Source organism: Mytilus californianus, unplaced genomic scaffold (assembly GCF_021869535.1).
Source record: "Mytilus californianus isolate M0D057914Y unplaced genomic scaffold, xbMytCali1.0.p SCAF_7, whole genome shotgun sequence".
NCBI classification, from domain to species: domain Eukaryota; kingdom Metazoa; phylum Mollusca; class Bivalvia; order Mytilida; family Mytilidae; genus Mytilus; species Mytilus californianus.
In genome coordinates this window covers 33377648-33398684 of record NW_026262723.1, presented here as the reverse complement: position 1 = coordinate 33398684, position 21037 = coordinate 33377648, and the positions used below count along the sequence as shown (strand labels likewise).

At 32.5% G+C, this 21037-nt stretch overlaps 1 protein-coding gene across 2 annotated transcripts in view; it reads left to right on the top strand.

The window, feature by feature from the left end:
* Positions 1–21037, top strand: part of LOC127708887 (TATA-binding protein-associated factor 172-like) — an 84079-nt gene that overhangs the window by 10617 nt on the left and 52425 nt on the right. For both annotated transcript variants that reach the window (XR_007985422.1, XM_052214047.1), the window contains exons 7-20: positions 953–1106; positions 2984–3142; positions 4813–4908; positions 6153–6329; positions 8341–8481; positions 9224–9351; positions 10030–10153; positions 11729–11986; positions 13120–13271; positions 15119–15293; positions 15912–16081; positions 18187–18351; positions 19549–19666; positions 20630–20783. Coding sequence is in view for 1 of the 2 variants with exons in the window: in XM_052214047.1 (XP_052070007.1) it covers positions 953–1106; positions 2984–3142; positions 4813–4908; positions 6153–6329; positions 8341–8481; positions 9224–9351; positions 10030–10153; positions 11729–11986; positions 13120–13271; positions 15119–15293; positions 15912–16081; positions 18187–18351; positions 19549–19666; positions 20630–20783 (2171 nt within the window). In the remaining variant the exon portion in view is untranslated. The remainder of the gene's footprint in view (positions 1–952; positions 1107–2983; positions 3143–4812; positions 4909–6152; positions 6330–8340; positions 8482–9223; positions 9352–10029; positions 10154–11728; positions 11987–13119; positions 13272–15118; positions 15294–15911; positions 16082–18186; positions 18352–19548; positions 19667–20629; positions 20784–21037) is intronic.

Here is a 21037-nt window from a genome sequence, read left to right as displayed (position 1 = left end):
TACAGTTAAAAATCAGATTCAGTCTGAGGTTAAAGTTTTTCAGTCATCAATAACTTTGTCTAACCTTCATGGAATTTTATGAAATTTGGACAGAAGCTTGTTTATGACCAAAATACAATATCCAGAGCAAAATTTTGAAAATATTTATTTTCATTTTTCCGTATTTTACTGATAAATGTACTTGGTTTTTTACAGTAAACATTCAGATTCAGTCTAAGTTTAATGTTTTTCAGTCGTCAATAACTTTGTCAAACCTTCATGGAATTTTATGAAATTTGGACAGAAGCTAGTTTATGACCAAAATACACTATCCAGAGCAAAATTTTGAATATATTTATTTTCATTTTCCTTATTTTACTGATAAATGGACTTAGTTTATTTTACAGTTAACAAGTAGATACAGTCTGGGGTTAAAGTTTGTTGCACATCAAATACTTTGTGAAACCTTCATAGAATTTTATGAAACTTTGGAAACTTTTTTATGATTAAGAGATAATATCTGAAGCAAACTTTTGAAAAAAAACATTTATTTTTTCAGTATTTTTCTCATAGATGGACTTAGATTTTTACAGACAGTCTGGGATTCAACTATTTTGACATGATAAATTTGTTAACCTTCATAGATTGTTCTGAAACTTGGACAGAAGCTACTCTTTAAAACCAAGGAAAAATTGTGAATTTTTTTTAAATTCGGTATGTTACTGATAGACGGACTCACTTTTAAAGTCAACATTGCACTTTTACACTGACAGCAGCAATCATAGGCGAGACACAGGGTTCTGCGGAACCCCTTACAAATTTTAAAGATTTTTTTTTTTTTTATTGAAAGTTGAAAAATCTTTGTACACACTAAAATAAAACTGTTATTTACCATTCTTGAAGATAGATATACATGTATTGCGCTTTTCATGTTTCAAGTTTGCATTGTAAAAATTTTGATTGTTGCTTGTAGTGAGCAGCTTTCATTCGATGCAGAACCTCCATTGAAAAAGTCAAGGTCATTGGCTGAAGGTGACACTAACAGTAATGGGAAATTAAATGTTGAGATTAAAGAAGAGAAACTCATCATAGAAAACAATGCTGATAATACTCTAAATATGGAAGAGGTACGATTTCATTGACCAGGAACCTAGAAATATAGATTCCACCACTGCAACAAGTGTGTTACGATATTTCTCCACTCGAGACAGTTAAATTTTAATATTTAAAGCGCAAGGCTTGCCGAGCTTTTTAAATAATTAAAATTTAACTGTTGAGAGTGGAGAAATATCGTAATACACGAGTTATAGTGGTGGAATCTGTTTCTCTTATGATTTTTATCCTTCCTTTTCAAAGATTTGCAGAAAGTTGTGTGATTATATGTGACGTCAGCAGGCATGGTCGCCTTTTTTTATGACGTCACAATGGGAAATTCGGAGGAAACCAAGACAAATTTGACGTCATAAATAAATTTCAACCAATCATTTGCAGAGAACAGATATTTCACTAGTGAGGTGAAATATTTTTCTAACACCGATCAAGAAATGTGAAAATAGTACAAACATTAGAGAAATGCTCATCTAAAACTAGACATATTTTTCTTGCAAATTGTCAATTCTATTCAGTTTTCAACCAAGCTTTTTTTAAAAGCCAATATTGTTGAAATCAAATTCTTGTACAATAGAATTATTAATACCAGATGCAGTATTGATATCAACAATACTTTCAAACAAATAAAACAATATAGAGCATATTCATATTTTGTGGGTTCTATGATTAAAAGAAAAAAAACTTATATAGGTATGAACTGCTTAGGATTGCTCTAGAAAATATCTTTTGGGAATTAAGAAACTTCTACAGGAATAAAATATAAACTTATGTGTCAGTGGTTGAGTGCCTTCTGAGATTCATACAGATTTTTGTCTCGCCTTGGCGGAGTCAAAAAGCGAGACATAGGTATGCTGTTTCTGGCGTCGGCGGCAGCGTCAACAATGTATTAGTTTGTGATTAGGTCTAGTTCATGGTGAACCACTAGTGGTAGATCAATGATATTTGGTATGCAGTTGTATTAGCATTGGCATATCTCATTACCATGGAGATTATTTGGCCCTGCCCCCTCAGTCAAGGTCTATTGACTTTGAAACTTTTCATAGTTTACATGTATTAGTTTGTCAATTTATTGGGAACCACTTGTGGTAGGTCAATGATATTTGGTATGCAGTTGTATAAGCATTGGCATATCTCATTTCCATGGATATAATTTGGCTCTGCTCCCTTAGTCATGGTCTGTTGACTTTGAAAATTTTACTAAGTTAACATGTATTAGTTTGTGATTAGGTCAGTTCAAGGGGAACCATTAGTGGTCGGCCAATGTTAATTGGTGTTCAGTTGTGTAAGCATTAGCACATCTCATTTCCATGGAGAACATTTGGCCCCGCCCCCTCAGTCATGGTCTATTTACTTTGAAACTTTTGCTTAGTTTACATGTATTGGTTTGTGATTAGATCAGTTTAAGATGAACTGCTAATGTTAAGTCAATGATATTTGGTATGCAAATTTATTGTCATTTGCAAGTATTGTTTCCATGGAGATTATATAGCCCCACCCCTGATCATGGTTCATTGACATTGAAACTTTTACATAGTTTACAAGTTAATGTTTGTGTTTAGGTTTGTTTAAAGGGAACGACTTATAATAAGTCAATGGTATTTGGTATGCAGTTGTATTAGCATTGGCACATCTCATTCCATGGAGATTGTTTAGCCATGTACCTTCAGTCATAGTTCATTGACTTTGAATATTTGCATAACTTACATGTTAAAGTATTGCTATTTTAATTTCAACATTTGCATTATCAATTTTACAAAAAGGCGAGACATATCACTGTGATAACAGTTTATTTATCTAGGCCAGCCCTCCTGAAGAATATACAATAAACAATTAATACTGGCATAAATATGTGCAGGATTTGTTTAATTTATGTGTATCTATGTGTTTTATGTAGGTAGAAGAATGGCCATTTGAATCCTTCAGTGAGATGTTGATGAACGACCTCTTCCATAGTTCATGGGAAACCAGGCATGGTGCTGCAACTGGTCTGAGGGATGTTATAAAATACCATGGCAACACAGCAGGAATGTCAGTGGATACACCTCAGGATCAAGTAAGTTATTCTTTGTTATGCGCCTTTATAAATGAAATTTATACATGGTCACAAATAAGAGTTAATACGGTAAATTCAGAAATTTTTGTATGCATTTATTATCAAGAGTGTTGAAAAATGCACAAAATAATGGCTTGAAATATTGCAATTTTCAGGAAATGCTGTATACAAATAATGCTATAAAAATTTGTGAGTCTACGTTTTTGCAAGACCTGTCCTGCTGCAATTTTCACAATGACATCATGAAAATATTCTGATTTTACCGTACATGATGGACTACAAAAGCCCATCTAGTCCACTTGCCTGTGATCACAACTTTCTTATAAAGCCTACCACTTAATTCTATATATTTCATAAAATCATTATTCAAGAATAATCTGCTTTGTTTTTGTAAAAAGGCTATTTTAATAGTTCCTATTTAAGAAAAAGAAAAAAGAAAAAAGAAATAGAATTGAAAATGGGAAATGATTTTACATGTATCAAGTTTTCATTTAATGTCAAAATAATTATTCTCCAAAGAATAAGATCTTTGTTGATTAACAATTTGTTGATTAACAACTTGTTGATTAACAACTTGTTGATTAACAATTTGAAAATTATAAGTTATATATATAAGTTTAATGGGGCATATATTATCACAATAATCGCAAGCATTCACCATGTTTCAAATTGATTTACTCTTCACATGGCCAGCAATACCAAATTTTTTTTTTAACAGAATAATTCATGCAAGCCATAGATTTGTTGGAAATTTTCACATGGCCTGGGCCGTTATATTTCTAATTTTATCTCGAGCATAAACGAGGGATAAAATTAACGAATATTATGGCCCAGGCCATGTGAAAATGATAAATCTATGGCTTGAATGAATTATTTCAATTCTAATAGGACAAATACGGTAATTTGAAAAACTGAAGCGAAGATAAGATTGCTGTGTGTATGGCTGTTCTATTTTACCCCCTGTAAGATAAAAGCTACAAATTTTAAATAAATCGAAGGCTTGCGTGAATCATTTCTTAAATAACCACTAGAAAAAATGTGTTCAATCTTTAAAATTCTTAACCCAAAATTTTTTCTTCATTGGCTACTATTTACTGTCAAATCCACAGTAAACATGTCGTAACTAAGGAGTGAGCCGCCATGTTGACTTGCTGAAATCCATGAATGTGTGAATGATGCAATAGAATAGAAAATGAAACAACACCACCACAAAACTCCATTCTAATGCAATATTACCTGAATTTAGAGCGTACACGTAACGGAATAATCTTCAGCTTGAGAGTTTTCATTTGTATGTTTTGACATGACGTTAGTGCGCCAAGATCATTCATGAAATTTCGCGGAATTTTATTTTATTTTGATTTTATACATTTTATAAGAGTTTATGCATTAATTCTTTTTGTTATGCATTAGAATAGGAATAATGGTTCTGTAGTTTCTTTTTCAATTTCAATTTGAACACAATGAAAACCACATACATAGTGTATGCACATAGTTTACAATACATGTGGATTTACGTGGGAGGTAAATAGTAACAGCCATTAATATGTACATCTCTGAGTCTGCGCTGAGTATATAGGTATATCAAGAATTTTATCACACTGTTGTTTACAAAGTGAAAGAAGCATGTCATATTAGAATACTCCTTAAATATATATTTGATATTGCAGCTTACAGGAATAAACCAGTTCTGGCTTTCAGATGTATCCCTCAGACTGTTATGTGTAATGGCTCTGGATAGATTTGGAGATTTTGTGTCAGATGAGGTATAATGTATTGTTTTCTTGTATTTGTGATAATACTGTGGCTTCATTTCTTTTTGATGTTTAATACCAATTTTTGTTGATTGAGGAAGATTTGTATTTTTGTGGATACTTAAATTCATGGTTTTGACCAATTCTGCTTACAAGCAAGCCTATAGAATCAATGATATTTTGTTGAATACTTGAATTCATGGTTCACCTCTACCAAAGAAATCTCAAAGAATAGCCATAAGAATTGGACAGTACAACAGACCACAATAACCACCAACAACGGACTCCTAAAAAAAATAATTATACAAACAATATTTAGGGTTATTCCATTAAAATGTATGTGGGAGGGTAGGAAGGGAAGTTTAATTATTGAATGGGGGTCATGGGTCCTTTTTCAGTATGCGTCTATTACCATTATGCAAAATTATCTAAAAAATGGTTCTTGGTTGTAGGGATGTTTTGAAAGTCCCTTCCTACCCTCCCACATACATTTTAATGGAATAGCCCTTATCACATCGTCCAGTAGTGCAAAAAACAACAAACAACATGTGATCCACATAGCCTGATTTTGTTCAGGCACAAAAGAAAATCATCAAACTGGTATTGATTAAAAGTTGATTATTATATTTGGATTCAGTTTCTGCTACCACGAATGAAAATATTAGTTAATTCTTAGTTAACTTAGCATATTTAGATTAGTTTAATTACTTAAAATCTTACAGGTATATGTTGGATGACAAAAAGAAATTAAAAAAGAATTGTATACCTTAAAGAAAATATGCTGTTAGAATTATTGATAGACAAAAAGTAACAACAAAAGTATACAGAGAAGTCACCATACAACCTTGTGGCTTGATTCATTTAATTATTTGTGGATAGGACTACTATTTATGCAATCAAACCCCCTATGACCAATAGCCAAAAATTAAGATATGACTGAAAAATGGTTTTGTTGTTCTTACCAGCAGATAAAGTGTTAAAGCATGAAAATTTAAAACAATCTGAAGAGAACAACTGTTAAAGCAGAATTGTTTTGAATTTTTTGAATTTTATTTTGTTTGTGAATAGATATTATCCACGAAATTAAAACTCTTAACTAAATTTTAAAGACGAAAAAAAATACAATCACATACTGGAAAACATGAAAATTAATGCCCATGAAACTAAAGACAAAACACAATATTATAGACCATGAAAAGAAATGTTTCTACAGTACTTGCAAGGAAATTGTCAGTTGTGTAAATGTCTATTTTCAGGTGGTAGCTCCAGTGCGAGAATCATGTGCTCAATGTTTAGGTGTTCTAATCAAGTTTTTAAATGCTCCAGAGGTAGAAGGTGTTGTCATGGTATTACTGCAGCTGTTAAGTCAGAGTCAGTGGGAAGTCCGACATGGTGGCCTTCTTGGATTTAAGTATCTTTTGGCAGTTAGACAGGTAATACTACTGTGGATTCACTTAAATATTTGTTCCCATCAATTTTTCGTGGATTGAGGAAAAATTGCATTTCCATGAATACTTGATTTAATGGGTTCAACAAGTTTTGCATACATTTCTATATAAAATTTGTACTACTTTGAAGCCTTAAATTTATGGCTCACTTAAGGTAGTACATAACACTACAGGGAGATAACTCTGCAAAAATCACATGAACGTGTTTAATCACGTTCTATTGTTAAGGAAATATATAGCTTCTCAATGATCAAAATAAGTGTTTGTCAAACTGCTATATAACCAACGAAATTTTTCTGATAAAGTGGTTGGTTCAAATTCTTTGAAATTTTTATATTTTTGTCAAAGGGTCAAAGTAAACATTATGTCAAAATTTTAGGAAAATTAAACGAGCCAAATTAATTTTAGTCAAGGTGTTGGGTACCACCTTAAACCCATGTAAACCTAAACTTCAATTTGTGGATCACTTATACCCATGAAATCCACTAAATGAGTACCCCACAAATAATATTGATTTGGCAGTATGCTTCAAAATAAATTATTGGTTTACAGCATAAAAAATAAAGAAATGAGGTGTATGATTGCCAACAATCAAATTGCAAGTTGATTGGACGAAATAAATAGCATAAAATGACTGACAGCTCAACATACAAAAGGACAAGGTACGATAAGGCCTGTTTTTGGCCCCCCTATTTTCTCATTTTTCAAATTCTGTTTTGGAAAGCTACTTATTATGTTAAAATATTCCCTGAGGTTTGAAGTTTTTTTGGATGAACTTCAAAACCACTAATTTTAGCAACTGGGTGAGGTGAGGGGGGTAAACTTTAGGTTAATTATTCAAATATTGTAATTATTATTCACTTTGCAGGTGTTCCGTACAACTAATTTTTAGTTTTTTAGTGCCTGTGCCACGTGACCCAGGAATTTTATTATTCCAATGTCATGAGAACTGTTTTTGCTGTCTAAATCGCCATAATTTTCTCCGGGTCACGTAGGCGCACGCTATTAAATCTTAAGAAACATTGGCCAAAAATCGTACTTTTTCCTTCTTTTGACGTTTTTGATGCCCTTTTATCCCCCTCACCTCACCCATTTTCTGAAATTAATGGTTTTGAAGTTCATTCAAACAAACTTCAAACTTAAGGGAATATTTTATCGTGATAAGTAGCTTTCCAAAACAAAATTTAAAAAATGAGAAAATAGGGGGGCCAAAAAACGAGCCTTAAGCTTATCGTACCTTGTCCTTTAAGAGACTTATTACTTGAGTTAGTAGGATTAATTTTCTTAAGCAAAGTAAACAATATTTGTTATATATACTGTACATTCATTTATTTTGGTCGGTACCAATTTTCCTGGATCAAGATCTAGAACAAATTGTATTTTCGTAGATATTTAAATTCCATGTTTTGCCAACGTTTGCATATAAGTCTATAGAAAATGTGTACTTTGTTAAACATTCAAATTTGATTTACGTATACCCACAAAATCCATGAAAACTTATATCCCACAAATAATTAATAATCCACATTATAGCGTTAATTTTATTAAGAATGAAGTTATGAAGACTATCAATGTTTTACAGGAAAGGGTGATTTGTTTAAAAAAAAGTAGGAAAGATACCATGGGGACAAAACCCATAAGACGAAAAAAAATAAACAACACCATTCCAAAAGAAACAAGCCAAGCAGACAAACAACAGTTCTTTGAAAATTACAAAGAAAAGTAAACATGAATTTCACTTTAATCTGTGGATGAACTTGGGTACTTAATAAAGATCTGTAATTCTGACTCTACCAGTGACACTTATAAAAACTATTTATTAAGTATATGTGTTGGACTCAGAGGTGCGATGGGGACGCTGAAGCACTTCAGTGTTAAACCATCGAACATCAGCATGACCATCGCGGATCCAAGTCCTACATATGTAAAAGAAATAATTTTATTATAATTGTTGATGACAGCTATTTGTATACACCTTTTACATGTATATTTATAGGATATGACAGAGATAATATTGCCAACCATTCTGCCTTCCTTGTTCTGTGGCATCCAGGATATAAGTGATGACGTCAGAGCTGTGGCAGCTGCAGCTTTAGTACCAGTGGCAAACAGTCTCATTACCCTTATGCCATTACAGGTAATTGATGAATTAATTAAAAACAAACATATTGGAGTTAATGCACTCAAAACATCTTTGTGGATTAATTCTCACATGGAAAGGCTTTGAAAGAAAGAGATGCATAAATTCATGAGTAGCTGCGAAACAAAAATTCATGGGTATCTGCAAACAAAAATTCATTGGTAGCTGCAAAAAAAAATTCATGGGTATCTGCAAACAAAAATTCATGGGTAGCTGCAAACAAAAATTCATGGGTAGCTGCAAACAAAAATTTATTGGTAGCTGCAAACAAAAAAAATCATTGGTAGCTGCAAACAAAAGTTTATGGGTAGCTTCAAACAAAAAGGGTTAAAAATAGGAGCCAGAATTGTTTTTGGTCATTTTGTCAAAGGAAGTTGGAACATGTACAGAATTATCAATGTACAGAATTATCATCTGAGAAGTTGTGCAAAAAGAATGTAATAAAACTTATTTGTACCAAAAGTGGGCTGAATGTCATCTCTACTTGCTGAGGTATCTGCCAAGTGGCAGTATATTAAATGTACTAATCTGGTCAATCTTCACTTGAATCAAATGCATGAATTCTCCTTTTACTGTAAGTGAGTTACTATATTATCAAATTATTTAAAGAAAGAGGTTATTATATTTATGACCCAAGCAGCCATTAACATGGCCTTAACTGTAACTATATATCGATAAAATATTTTAGCCTACTTTGTCTCACATCATCAGCCATATTGTTTTTCTTTTTATATTGCAGGTGCCACTAATAGTATCATGTTTGTGGGAGACATTACTTGACCTGGATGACCTCACATCATCAACCAATAGCATCATGACATTGCTATCAACAATGTTATCTCATCCTCAATCATCTATACTAAACTGGTAATGATCTTGTTGATTTCCATTTTGAAGAACTTAATACACATAAAAGAAATGTCTATATAAAAATAAGAAAATGTGGTATGATTGGTAGTGAGACAACTCTCCACCAGAGACCAAATGGTGTAGAAGTAAGCAACTATAGTCACTGTACTGCCTTCAACAATAAGCAAAACCCATACCGCACAGCAAGCCATGAAAGGGCCAGAAATGACTCATGTAAAACAATTCAAGCAAGAAAACTAACAGCCTGATTCACGAATCTAATTCAGTAAGAGCTACTAGAAATATAAATATAAGAAGATGAGGTATGATTGCCAATGAGACAACTATTGACCAAAGTTCAAATAAAATGGATGTAAAAATTATAGGCAACCGTACGGCCTTCAACAATGAGAAAAACCCAAACCGTATTGTCAGCTATAGAAAGAATATTTATAAGTTATTTCCTGGCTCAGTGTATATGAATATTTTGAAAGTTTTGCACAACTTTGAAAGCATGGCCAGCTCTTTTAAAGCTTTAGCATTACATGCCAAAATATAAATTCTGGCAAAATTGCTGATTTTAAAATCTTCTAGAAAGCATATAATGTTTAACATGTTTAATGTGTTAGAATTAAGACTTGTAAAGTTTTGAAATAGAAATAATTTTTAAAATGTTTGTTTCTTACTAATTTACAGGTTAACAACCCCGCTTACAGAATTGGTGCCAAGATTATGGCCATTTCTAAGACACAACATAACTTCTGTCAGAAAGTCAGCCCTAGAAACATTTTATACGTTATTAACTGTCGAAACACCACAAGTAAGTTTATTTAGCAAAAATTTAGGAATTGTCAATTTGATCAAAACTTTTAGTTTGTAATGTGCAGTTTAAATATCAGAAAAACAGAAATATAAAGTTTTCATTACTCAAGACACCAAAAATGTATCTATTGGTTTACACGTTGTTTACTGTTTCATTATATGACACATTTTTATTCCCACAATTTGAAGGGCCAGAGGTTATATAGTCTGTCAATTTGTCAAACTTTTGATTTACCAGATGATGAATTATGGCTTGAACAAAATCAAAATATCAGAACAATTCTTTAAAATTTTTAACACTAATTAATGGACCATAAAATACAGGACAAATTTGATTTTGACATTAACTGTTCAAGAGTTATGCCCCTTGGTAATCTTGAAAATGGAGATATTTGTTGTTTCTAGATGATAATTATAAAGTACCACTTAACAAAATCTATTAATATTTAAAAATAATGTTTATGATTTGCAAGATGCATGTCAAGTTTGATTTTGACAGTTTTGTCATTTAACATAAGGAAATATGCCCCTCAATTTAATGTCTTTAAAATAAGGACCTTTTTTTAGATTTCAGCATTGTAACTAAAGTATGACTTGACATAATCTTTTTAAATTCCTTCATAATGTCATGGACCATTATTAACTACTTGGACTTATTAAAAATTTAATGGTCCTGAGTTCCGCACGTGATTTCAAACCATTTTTGTCTTGCCTACAATGAAAGCGAGACATAAGTTTTACTTTTCCGGCGACGGTGTCAATAATTGTTAAGTTTTCTGCCTAAGTAAGTTGGATAGGAACTACTTGTGATAGAACATTGATATATAAAGTTGCATTTCTGTCAGTACAAATCAGTTTGACGACTATTTTGAGGCCCTGCCCCCTAGGTCATGGTCCAGTGACTTTGAATTAATTAGCAATTTTCAATGTTAAGTTGTCTGCTTAAGTTAGTTTGATAGGAAGTACTTGTGAAAGATCAATGATATTTTGTATAAAGTGGCATTATTATCAGTTCATATCAGTTTGACATCATTTTGAGGCCCTGCCCGAAAGGTCATGGTCCAGCCACTTTCAATTTAAAAGCAATTTTTAATGTTAAGTTTTCAGCTTCAGTCAGTTTGATAGGAAGTACTTGTGATAGATCAATGATATTTTGTATAAAGTTGCATTAATATCGGTACTTATCAGTTTGACGACTATTTTAAGGCCCTGCCCCCTAGGACATGGTCCAGTGTCTATGAATTAATTAGCAATTTTCAATGTTAAGTTTTCTGCTTAAGTTAGATTGATAGGAACTACTTACAATCGACAAAAATATTTTCTATAAAGTTATTGGCTGTACATCTCAGTTTGTCAACCATTTTCAGGCTCTGCCCACTAAATCATGGTCCAGGGATTGAATTAATAAGCAATGTTGCTGTCCATCAGATTGTCTTTTTCTGAATTTTATGCCGACATGCAAGACATATCTCTGTGTCAACAGTTTATTTTTTTTTTTTTTTTTGTTTCTGGATGATTTTAATTTGGTGTTAAACTTTATTTAGAATTATTTTAATCCTCATGATTTTTTTAGCATCCAACATCAGCATGGCTGCCATTTATCTTAAGTGATGCCCTTCGTCACATTTATCAGAGGAGCCTCCTGGAAGAGAATTTAGACGTATTATCTGTTGTAATAAAAGTATGGTCCAAGTTACTTATGAAAGTGCCCCTGGAACATCTGTTATCGCAGGCAACACCCTGGTTAGGAGTCTGGTTGTCACAGTGTATGCAGCCTTCCAACATCCCGTTTGATCCGGTTTACATGCTGTCTGCTAAACATCGTGTTCGGGTAAGAACTTTGTTGATATGATGTCTGAAAAAGGAAACAGACATTTAATAAAGTCCAAAACTAAAACTTATGTTTAATTACACAAACAAATATGCCTGTAGAATTGATTGTGTGAAATTGCTGGTGTTTGGGGCTCTGTATATCACAGATGTAGATATAGGCTTGTGATTTAACTGTGTATATTCTATACCTTTTCAGTGTAAAACTTGTCGCACTGTATAAGGGCTATTCCATTAAAATAAATCTAGGATTTAGAAGGGGACTGTTTAAAAAAAAAACTAAATTCCAACTTATTCGCTTTAAGTAATTTTGCACACATGAAATAGTCATGAACAATAAAATTACCCTCAACCCGTGTCCAAGAAAAAGAATTATCTTCCTAATCTCCCACAAAAATTTACATAGATTAGCCATGAAAAGAAAGGAGATGTTTATAGAAACTATATCACGATTTTAATTTATTGTCTCCTGATGTTATAGGGAAATAAACATGTATCATTGTTCAACTGTTGAAGGATGTGTTTGGATAATGCCAAGTTTTAAATATAAATATACAAGAAATATTTGAATAATAAATTGGATATTTTTAGATCATAAAAAACATCTTATTCTATATTAAAATGAATGTCTATTATACCCAACTCTAGGAATGGGGGCTACATTGCAATCACCTTGTCTGGCCGTCTTTTTGTCCAACAAATATTTTCATCACACTATTCTCCAAAATTACAAAACAGATCATGATAATAACTTTATATTTGGTCAGCAGCTTGACAGTGATGAGTTGTAATGTGGGAGCACTTTTTGGATCTTTCAGATACCTACTTCCTGTTTTCCCAAGCTTTGAATAACAAGACGAACAACCTATACATTCTTGTATTTTTTTCAGTATATTAAGCTAAATACATGTACTGTAAATTCAGAAATTCAGGAATCCTTGACTACTGACAAAAATGCAAAATCTACTAAATGTGATTGAAAAAAAATTATGTAGGAAAATAGCTACTTAAATTATGATTGCAATTTTTTATTATTGCGAACCTGATACCGTCACATTTTTTTTGCATTTATTAAAACATTGCAATAATTTCTGAATTCATAGTATTTGAAAAGAATGCTGTTTATTTTTTCAGCCTGAAGGAGCCCGTAACCAGATGTGTCAGATTCCTCAACCGTCCCCTAGAACAGACATCAATAAAGATTACATAGCTGGAATGTTAACACTGAATGCATCAGTCCTAGAAAGAGATACAGCTGTACTGAAAGCCAGAATGACATCAGCAAAGTAAGTTTAATCTGTTGAACTGCATCAGTATTCGGTTAGGCCAATTAAAATTAATTGATAGATTTTCATCCCTGTCCGCCCCTCTGAAATCGTCCAGCCCCGGTTTTTTTTTATTTTTGAAAATTTACGATTTCTGTATTTTGTTCATTTCTTTTACCAGTAACCACCGATAATTACGTTTCATTCAAAACTTCTTGTTGGAAATTTCGGTTTTCGTATTTCTTTGAGTAATTTAACCAAAATAATTAAGTAGACATATTCTGCTGCTCTATGATGACAATAATATCTTCCGAGAATAGAGATTGAATACAGAAAGGGCATGAAATATTCGGTGTTACAGGTAATAGGTGGTGTTCAAGAACACAAATCGCGGTATGTCACAAATTTCAGTGATTAGAAAACCGTGGATTTTTTAATTTATACAATGACTTTGTGTCAGGAAATTTGGACTGTGAATAATATCCAAAGGCAAGAGTCGTGGAACACATTGGTACAAAAGCATGACTGGAATAAAGAAATTGACACAAGCATGAACTTGTGCGATTTATAACTGTATATTGAGAACAAAAAGTCGGCCAACGAAAAAACAAAATGTATTACAGCAAGCCCTTAGATTTACCCAAAGGCCGTCGTTTTTTGTTGACCCTCTGGCCTCAGCCCCTCAATAAAGTCATTTAACAACTTCTTCCTTTTGGTCAAGTTCATGTTTTACATTGTAATTATATTTGCACCTTGCAAAAGAATCTTAAAAGCATCAACCCTAGTATTTTCAACACAGTTTGAGTTTTTATTTCACTCTGTACTGATAATACTTGTGTTGCATACGCTTCATTTAATGGGCACTGCAAACCATAGCTTAGAAAGCAAAATAAATTTGATGTTGGTAGTCTAAAAGAGAGCATTTCTCAACGTTTTTGCTATTAAAATAAAAATAAGAAAATAAAATCCTCCCACCCACCCCATTTAAAAAAAAAAACTGGATGAAAATCTACTAATTAATTTTAGTTGGCCTTAGCATTCTCGCCTTGAGTTTGAGTGATATTTAATTCAATCCAAGGCAAGTTCAAACAAAGGACTTGAAAATTGTTATATCTTAATTGTTTAGCTTCTCTGCTAATGCTTTAATAATGCTATTAGTACCATTAAGATGGGTTTTGATAGCTCTTTGGTTAATAGAGTTTAAAGTTTATTGTCTCTTTGTTAAAGTTGAGTTTGTGTTATGGAAAATGAATATGGCAACACTCAGTTTGACTTTCTGTTCTTAAGAGCTTTTAGGCATCCTCAGGATTTGTTATACAAATACAAACCTTAAAAATTTAGAGGCAGGAATTTCTTTGATCGGCATTATGTAATTATCAAATAGGGAGTAGAACAGATGGTTGTCATTTTCTTGTAAGTGAAGTATTCCTGTCAACATATCCTATATTTCAGTCAGATTGTTGTGATGTGGAGTTCAAAAGCAACTTGTTGTCCATGTAAATTAATGCATTGAAAACATACTGTGGATTCAGTTACATGAATACAATGTACCACTTTTGGTGGATTGGTGAAATATTGCCATTTCGTGGATATTTGATTGCTTTGCCAAACTTTGTATACAAGTTTGCATACAATACTAAAGAACAGCAATACACGTGCTGTTCCTTTGCTTTTTGTGTTTTTTACAGTATGTACTGATATTGTGTTATGGATGGATACCCCATATCCTTTCTTTTCTATTATACAAGTCTATAGAAAATGTGTACTTCTTTGAACATTTGTATTCCTGGTTTACCTATACCCATGACATCCACAATGTTGGTATCCCACAAATAATAAAGAATCCACACTGTATATCTTATTTATAGATTACTGGGTATGCTTTGCGATTTTATAACCAGAGATGTACCAGATTTCCCTTCAGGACCAGAGAAACCTGTGGACTCTATTGCCAAACTGTTTATATTTCATCTGAATAACAAGTCAGCAGTCCAAAGATTTGTCATAGGCCAGGTTACATATGAATGGGCCAATGCCAGTCAGGTGAGGGATTTATTAGACTCTTTTCTTTACACATCCTATTACTGACTATCTGTACTGCAGATGCAATAGGTAACACACATCAAAATCTGCTTTTCAGGATTGAAAAATCTGTTGTATTTCAATGGCATTTGAAACTGCAGACAAAAATCTGCTATAAACAGGATAGCAAAAACAATTGTTTTGAATGACAATTGGGAACATATATCCTATTGTATCTGTTGTAGTGATAGCCGATAATTGGGTGTTTTATTTTCGATACATTTAGGAGATGCAGTTTTAGGGGAGATGACTAGGAATGTTACGATGAATTTTCAATGTCTTGTTACTAATGTTTGTTTTGTTTATAATGATGTCTTTACAGTGGAATCTGATCACATGCAATCTGATCACTTGGCAGAAAGTCTGAAAAAACAATTAATCACACAAAATTACCTGTTCTGTATCTACCCTTAATAACACTACAGCGCTAATTTTCATAGTCTATTTGAATTGAAAAATGGCCACTGATCCAGAAACTTGTGTGATAGATGAATATGATATATAACGCAGGTTAGGCACAATTTGTTTTTCCAACATAAGATGACTATATATAGCTAAATGTAAATCTCTGTATTTCAGAATTGTACCTGTCCTGAAAGTGTGACTACCAAATTAATGGAATGTTTATGTGAATCTCTGTATTATGATGAGATAGCAGTTTCCTTCACACACATGCAGTCTGACTGTAAAGATTTTATATCAGCTCTTAAACAACAAGGTGTAGATTTAGATGTGTATTATCCACCTGGGTAAGTGTAATAGAGCATGTCTTCATAAATATTATATTCATTGATTGAGATATTGTGTATACCATAATGACCAGATTATATTGACGGAGGAAGCTGGAGTACCAGGAGAGAAACGCTGACCTTAGGTAGGAACACTGGCAATATTAGGGATTGGAGTTATTCACATCTTGCATCAAGAGAGGCTAGTGACCAATGAAGATGATCAAATTACATCATTTAGCCACTGAACTCCCCCCTCCTAAGCAACAAATAGAACATAGTTGAATGCTATGGAATATTGTGAAATGCTGATACCTGAATTCAATTCATTAAGTTTAACCCTTGCACAGTCAGGGGACTTACTTAAATGAGTGATTTTCTAAATCACTGATTCAAGTAACATTATGTCCATAAAGGTTGGAAGTAAGAATTGTCTTTCTTTAATAATCACCTATTTAAGTAGTACAAATTAATCACTAGACTAAGTGATTTAATTTTATTGTAGCTTTAGATATAGAATACTAATGATCCAGGAACTAATTATGTTGCTAAAATTATCAGAACCAACACCTGTGTTGATAGGATGACCGGGTTATGTCAGGTGATGACCTTGTACTAAATCTAGGATAATGACATAAAAATCACTTGTTTAAGTATCATACCTCAATTTCCTTCCAAAAAATCACTTCCTTAAGTATCATTATTTTAATAACCCCCACTAATTTCAACACCCCCGAACAGTGAAATTTTGATCGCAAACAGTAGAATTGTATTACATAATCTATAAGATGAAACCTTGAATTTTACAGGAAAAATACTCCCAACTGCTGGGAAAAATCTGTTAAGAAAGTATCAGTTCATTATGTAAAGCCATTTTTATAGCATTTTTTCAAGTAAAATAGAATTTGCAGCTAAATGATTGCATCAAAGGCATAAACCTTTATGCTTATTTTAAAAGAAGCCAAAAGTTCATTTTTTTTCAATTTTCTAATGAAAAGATTTTATCTAAACCTATGTGTTTAAAATTTTGGTAAAACTACAAAATCCCAAATTTGTGACAAAACTTCGAATTTGCTACTTAAATAAGTGATTTAAAAATCACTTATTTCAATAAGTCCCCAGACTGTTGCATAGAATAAATAAAATCATATCACACAGGTCGCAAAATAGTCGTCCTTGTTCATGATAGTAACAAAAGTTTATTTTGAAGGACTGTATGGTAAAATTGAGAGACATACAATAAGTTATCAATAAGCTCTGTAAGAATAATTTTTATTCAAATATATTTCTATAGTTTAATTGACACTTGAATTGAAAAGAACATGAAATTGTTATTTAAAGTTTCAACCTTTAGGAACCTTTTTGTTGGAGGAAGTCTTTAACCAGACAATTTTATGTCTGGTTTCTAATCCAAAAGTTATATACACTTGGTACTGCAGAAGCTCTAAACATAGGTCCCGTCGCTAGACACCAAGCTTTGGAGGCGTGGTTGCTTATAGCATGTCTTACTTCAGGAATTCCATCTAGGATGGATGTCCTGGGAATAAATGTTGTCTTCTGTATTATCAAGTGTACTCAACGTCTAGCCAGAGCAGTGGTTAAATCTTTTGTATAAATTCAAATCTTTATTTCTAAAGTAGTGTCTAATATAGAAAAAAGGGCAAATAATCTGAAAAAAACATAGAAATTTTAGAAATTACCTTTGTTTGTTCTGATATAATCTTGTTCATTTTGGATCATTTATTTAAATTTTCATTTTTAAGAGTAATATAAGTGTACTATTTTAAAAAAGTTATAATTGTTGTTAACTGCCAAGGGAGACAATAGTGATATTATCACTTTGGTTTGTCTTGGTTTAAGGGCATACGATACAGTTTAAAAGAATATAGATAGGAACTACAAAAAAATATTTGACAGAACAACAGACCAAAGCATCCACCAACACCTGAGAAAAGATGGATGTACTCATTATATGAGATTATTAGATAGTAAAGGACTATTCAATTAAAAAATGTAGGGGTTGAGGGTTGGAAAGTACTTTATATGGTAAAACATTGGTGATGTGGCTCTGATTAGTTTTTACGAGATAATTTTTTTTTTAATTCACATATATTTTTTTTCCCCAGTAATATATTAACAGTAGAACAAGCCTCTGCTCTAACCACCTCAGTTTATGAAGAGATTAGGTCCAATCTCCGTCCAAAGGTTCATCAGACTTTTGAAGATAGAAGAAAACAGTTACAGAAAATGGTCGAGCAGACAACTAAAGAACTACAAACTCTTACCCTCAGGTTTGTCATTTCATAAATTAACTAAAGAACTACAAACTCTTACCCTCAGGTTTGTCATTTCATAAAACAACTAAAGAACTACAAACTCTTACCCTCAGGTTTGTCATTTCATAAAACAACTAAAGAACTACAAACTCTTACCCTCAGGTTTGTCATTTCATAAAACAACTAAAGAACAAACTCTTACCCTCAGGTTTGTCATTTCATAAAACAACTAAAGAACAAACTCTTACCCTCAGGTTTGTCATTTCATAAAACAACTAAAGAACTACAAACTCTTGCACTCAGGTTTGTCGTCTCATAAAACAACTAATGAACTACAAACTCTTACCCTCGGGTTTGTCATCTCATAAAACAACTAAAGAACTACAAACTCTTACCCTCGGGTTTGTCGTCTCATACACTTCATATTGCCCTTTTTTTAAAAAGAGGAAGAATATACCAAGGGGACAATCAAAATTCCTCAAAGAAAAGTTAACAACACCTTGGCACAAAATGAAAAACGATGTTAGGACAGTCTACAGAAAAATCAGAGACTGAGAAACACAAACCACTCCAAAAAAGGAGTGAACTTATGTGCTCAGGAAGGTTAACAAATTCTGCTCCACACGTGGCACCTTGTTGTGTTGCTCGTGGCATGTACAAATTTGGTGCTAAGTCTCATTGAGGATTAATTTTAGTGTATTGCTTTTAAAAGCATACATACAAAAATTTGTTTCAATATACATGTACAACAGAAAAACATCAGAATAAAAACAGAGGAAGAAAGAAAAACAAAAACAATTGACACCTTAGAAATTGCATCAATCTAAATATTATGCATATAATACTTTTGGCTCAACTGTATGTGAAAGAGGAAAATTTGCACACCTCTGTTCAAAGTATACTGCTTTTACTCTGTTAGTCTGTCTGTGTTTCTGTCTATCCAATGAAATTTGTTTTTAATTTTCTCAGTAATTACAAGTCAGAGTTTTCTGCATTTCTTGAGGGGATTACAAAGCTAAGCTTTTGCACAAAAATGCTTAGAAAGCAGTTTCTAATAAATTCAAATCTTACACAGTTACTTTTTTGCAATATTAGAAAAAAATCATAAAATTATTAAATATGAAGTTTGAAGCAGTAAAGTAAGTTTTAATTATGTGTGTATGATGTCAAATAAATTTAGGCAGTAACTTTTCATGTTTATAAAACTTGCAGAGTGCAGTGTTCATTATCCAAAGCAGTTGTAGAATTGAACAATTTACCAGAAAAAATGAATCCAGTTGTTAGGCCACTGATGGAATGTATGAAGAAAGAAGAAAATATTGATCTCCAGGTAATATTAGAAATTTCTAGTGGCCATATTCTTTTTTTTTCCTTGTTTGTGAAGTTTTCACCCAATATCCCTTGTTACCAGAGTTTACCGTGAGTAACATGAAAAGTTTTGGATAAGGAGCAAAATTATCTATTCTTTAAAAGTACTGAAGTTCTACCCAAAGTTTTTGTGTTTTTTTAACATCACATTGGTGGTCTTGTAGTGATGTGCTCCTTGCAGTGGAGGATCCCATGGTTAAAAGATTGTTCTTTGATTTTTATGCCCCACCTACGATAGTAAAGGGGCATATGTTTTTCGGTCTGTGTGTCTGTTCGTTTGTTCCTCTGTCCGTTCATCTGTTTGTCCGTCTGTCCCACTTCAGGTTAAAGTTTTTGGTAAAGGTAGTTTTTGATGAAGTTGAAGTCCAATCAACTTGAAACTTAGTACACATGTTCCCTATGATATGATCTTTCTAATTTTAATGCCAAATTGGAGTTTTGACCCCAGTTTCACGGTCCACTGAACATAGAAAATGATAGTGTGAGTGGGGCATCCATGTACTATGGACACATTCTTGTTTGCTGTGGTATTGGCAGATTTAGTTTCAAGATACATAAACTTGGTTTTGTTCAATTTTCCTGATAACAAGGTTCTGTTCTGAGCTCACAATACTACCATATAACAATCACTGAATTTGAAATTTGTGCATTGGAGTTTTGTAGTTGCCATTATTCAGACATTCTTGCAGTGCATCAGATTTCATTATGTGGTTCTTGTAACATTTTAACTATACACCTGCTGTAACAATTGATAAGGGTAAAATATAATTACATTTCCTTTTCAAAGTTTGTATTGAATATGTATGAAGTATAGGCTGCTGGAACCAATATTCAGTTTTTTTCTTAGATCTACTGATCAAGTTGAAGGATCAATTTACTTTAATCTTTTATTAAAAAATCCATTTGCATGTAATCTTTATTTTAGTTTGAGGCAGCTGAAAGTTTGTGTCACCTGATTAAGAAATGTCTTACACGAAATCCCAATCCCAGTGTCAAGGTAGTCAAGAATCTACATGGATTTCTGTGCTGTGATCCAACTTTCACTCCTCTGGTAGAAAATCCTCAGGCTGATATCACAGGTATGTATACTGTGTCCAATGGAATATATTTTACTTGCTTGAAATTATGTATTTTTTTATATCTTTGTGACCAGATCATAGGGCAGTTCCACTGAATTATTGAATTTATGTTGGAAGCGGCTAATTGTTTAATTTATTTTAGCACGAATAAAAAAAGAGATACAGGATATGAATCTGTGAGACAACTACCCATCAACACTCAAGACCAACAAATGTTTATATATGTTGCATATGTGATTGAAAGCAACTGTGTA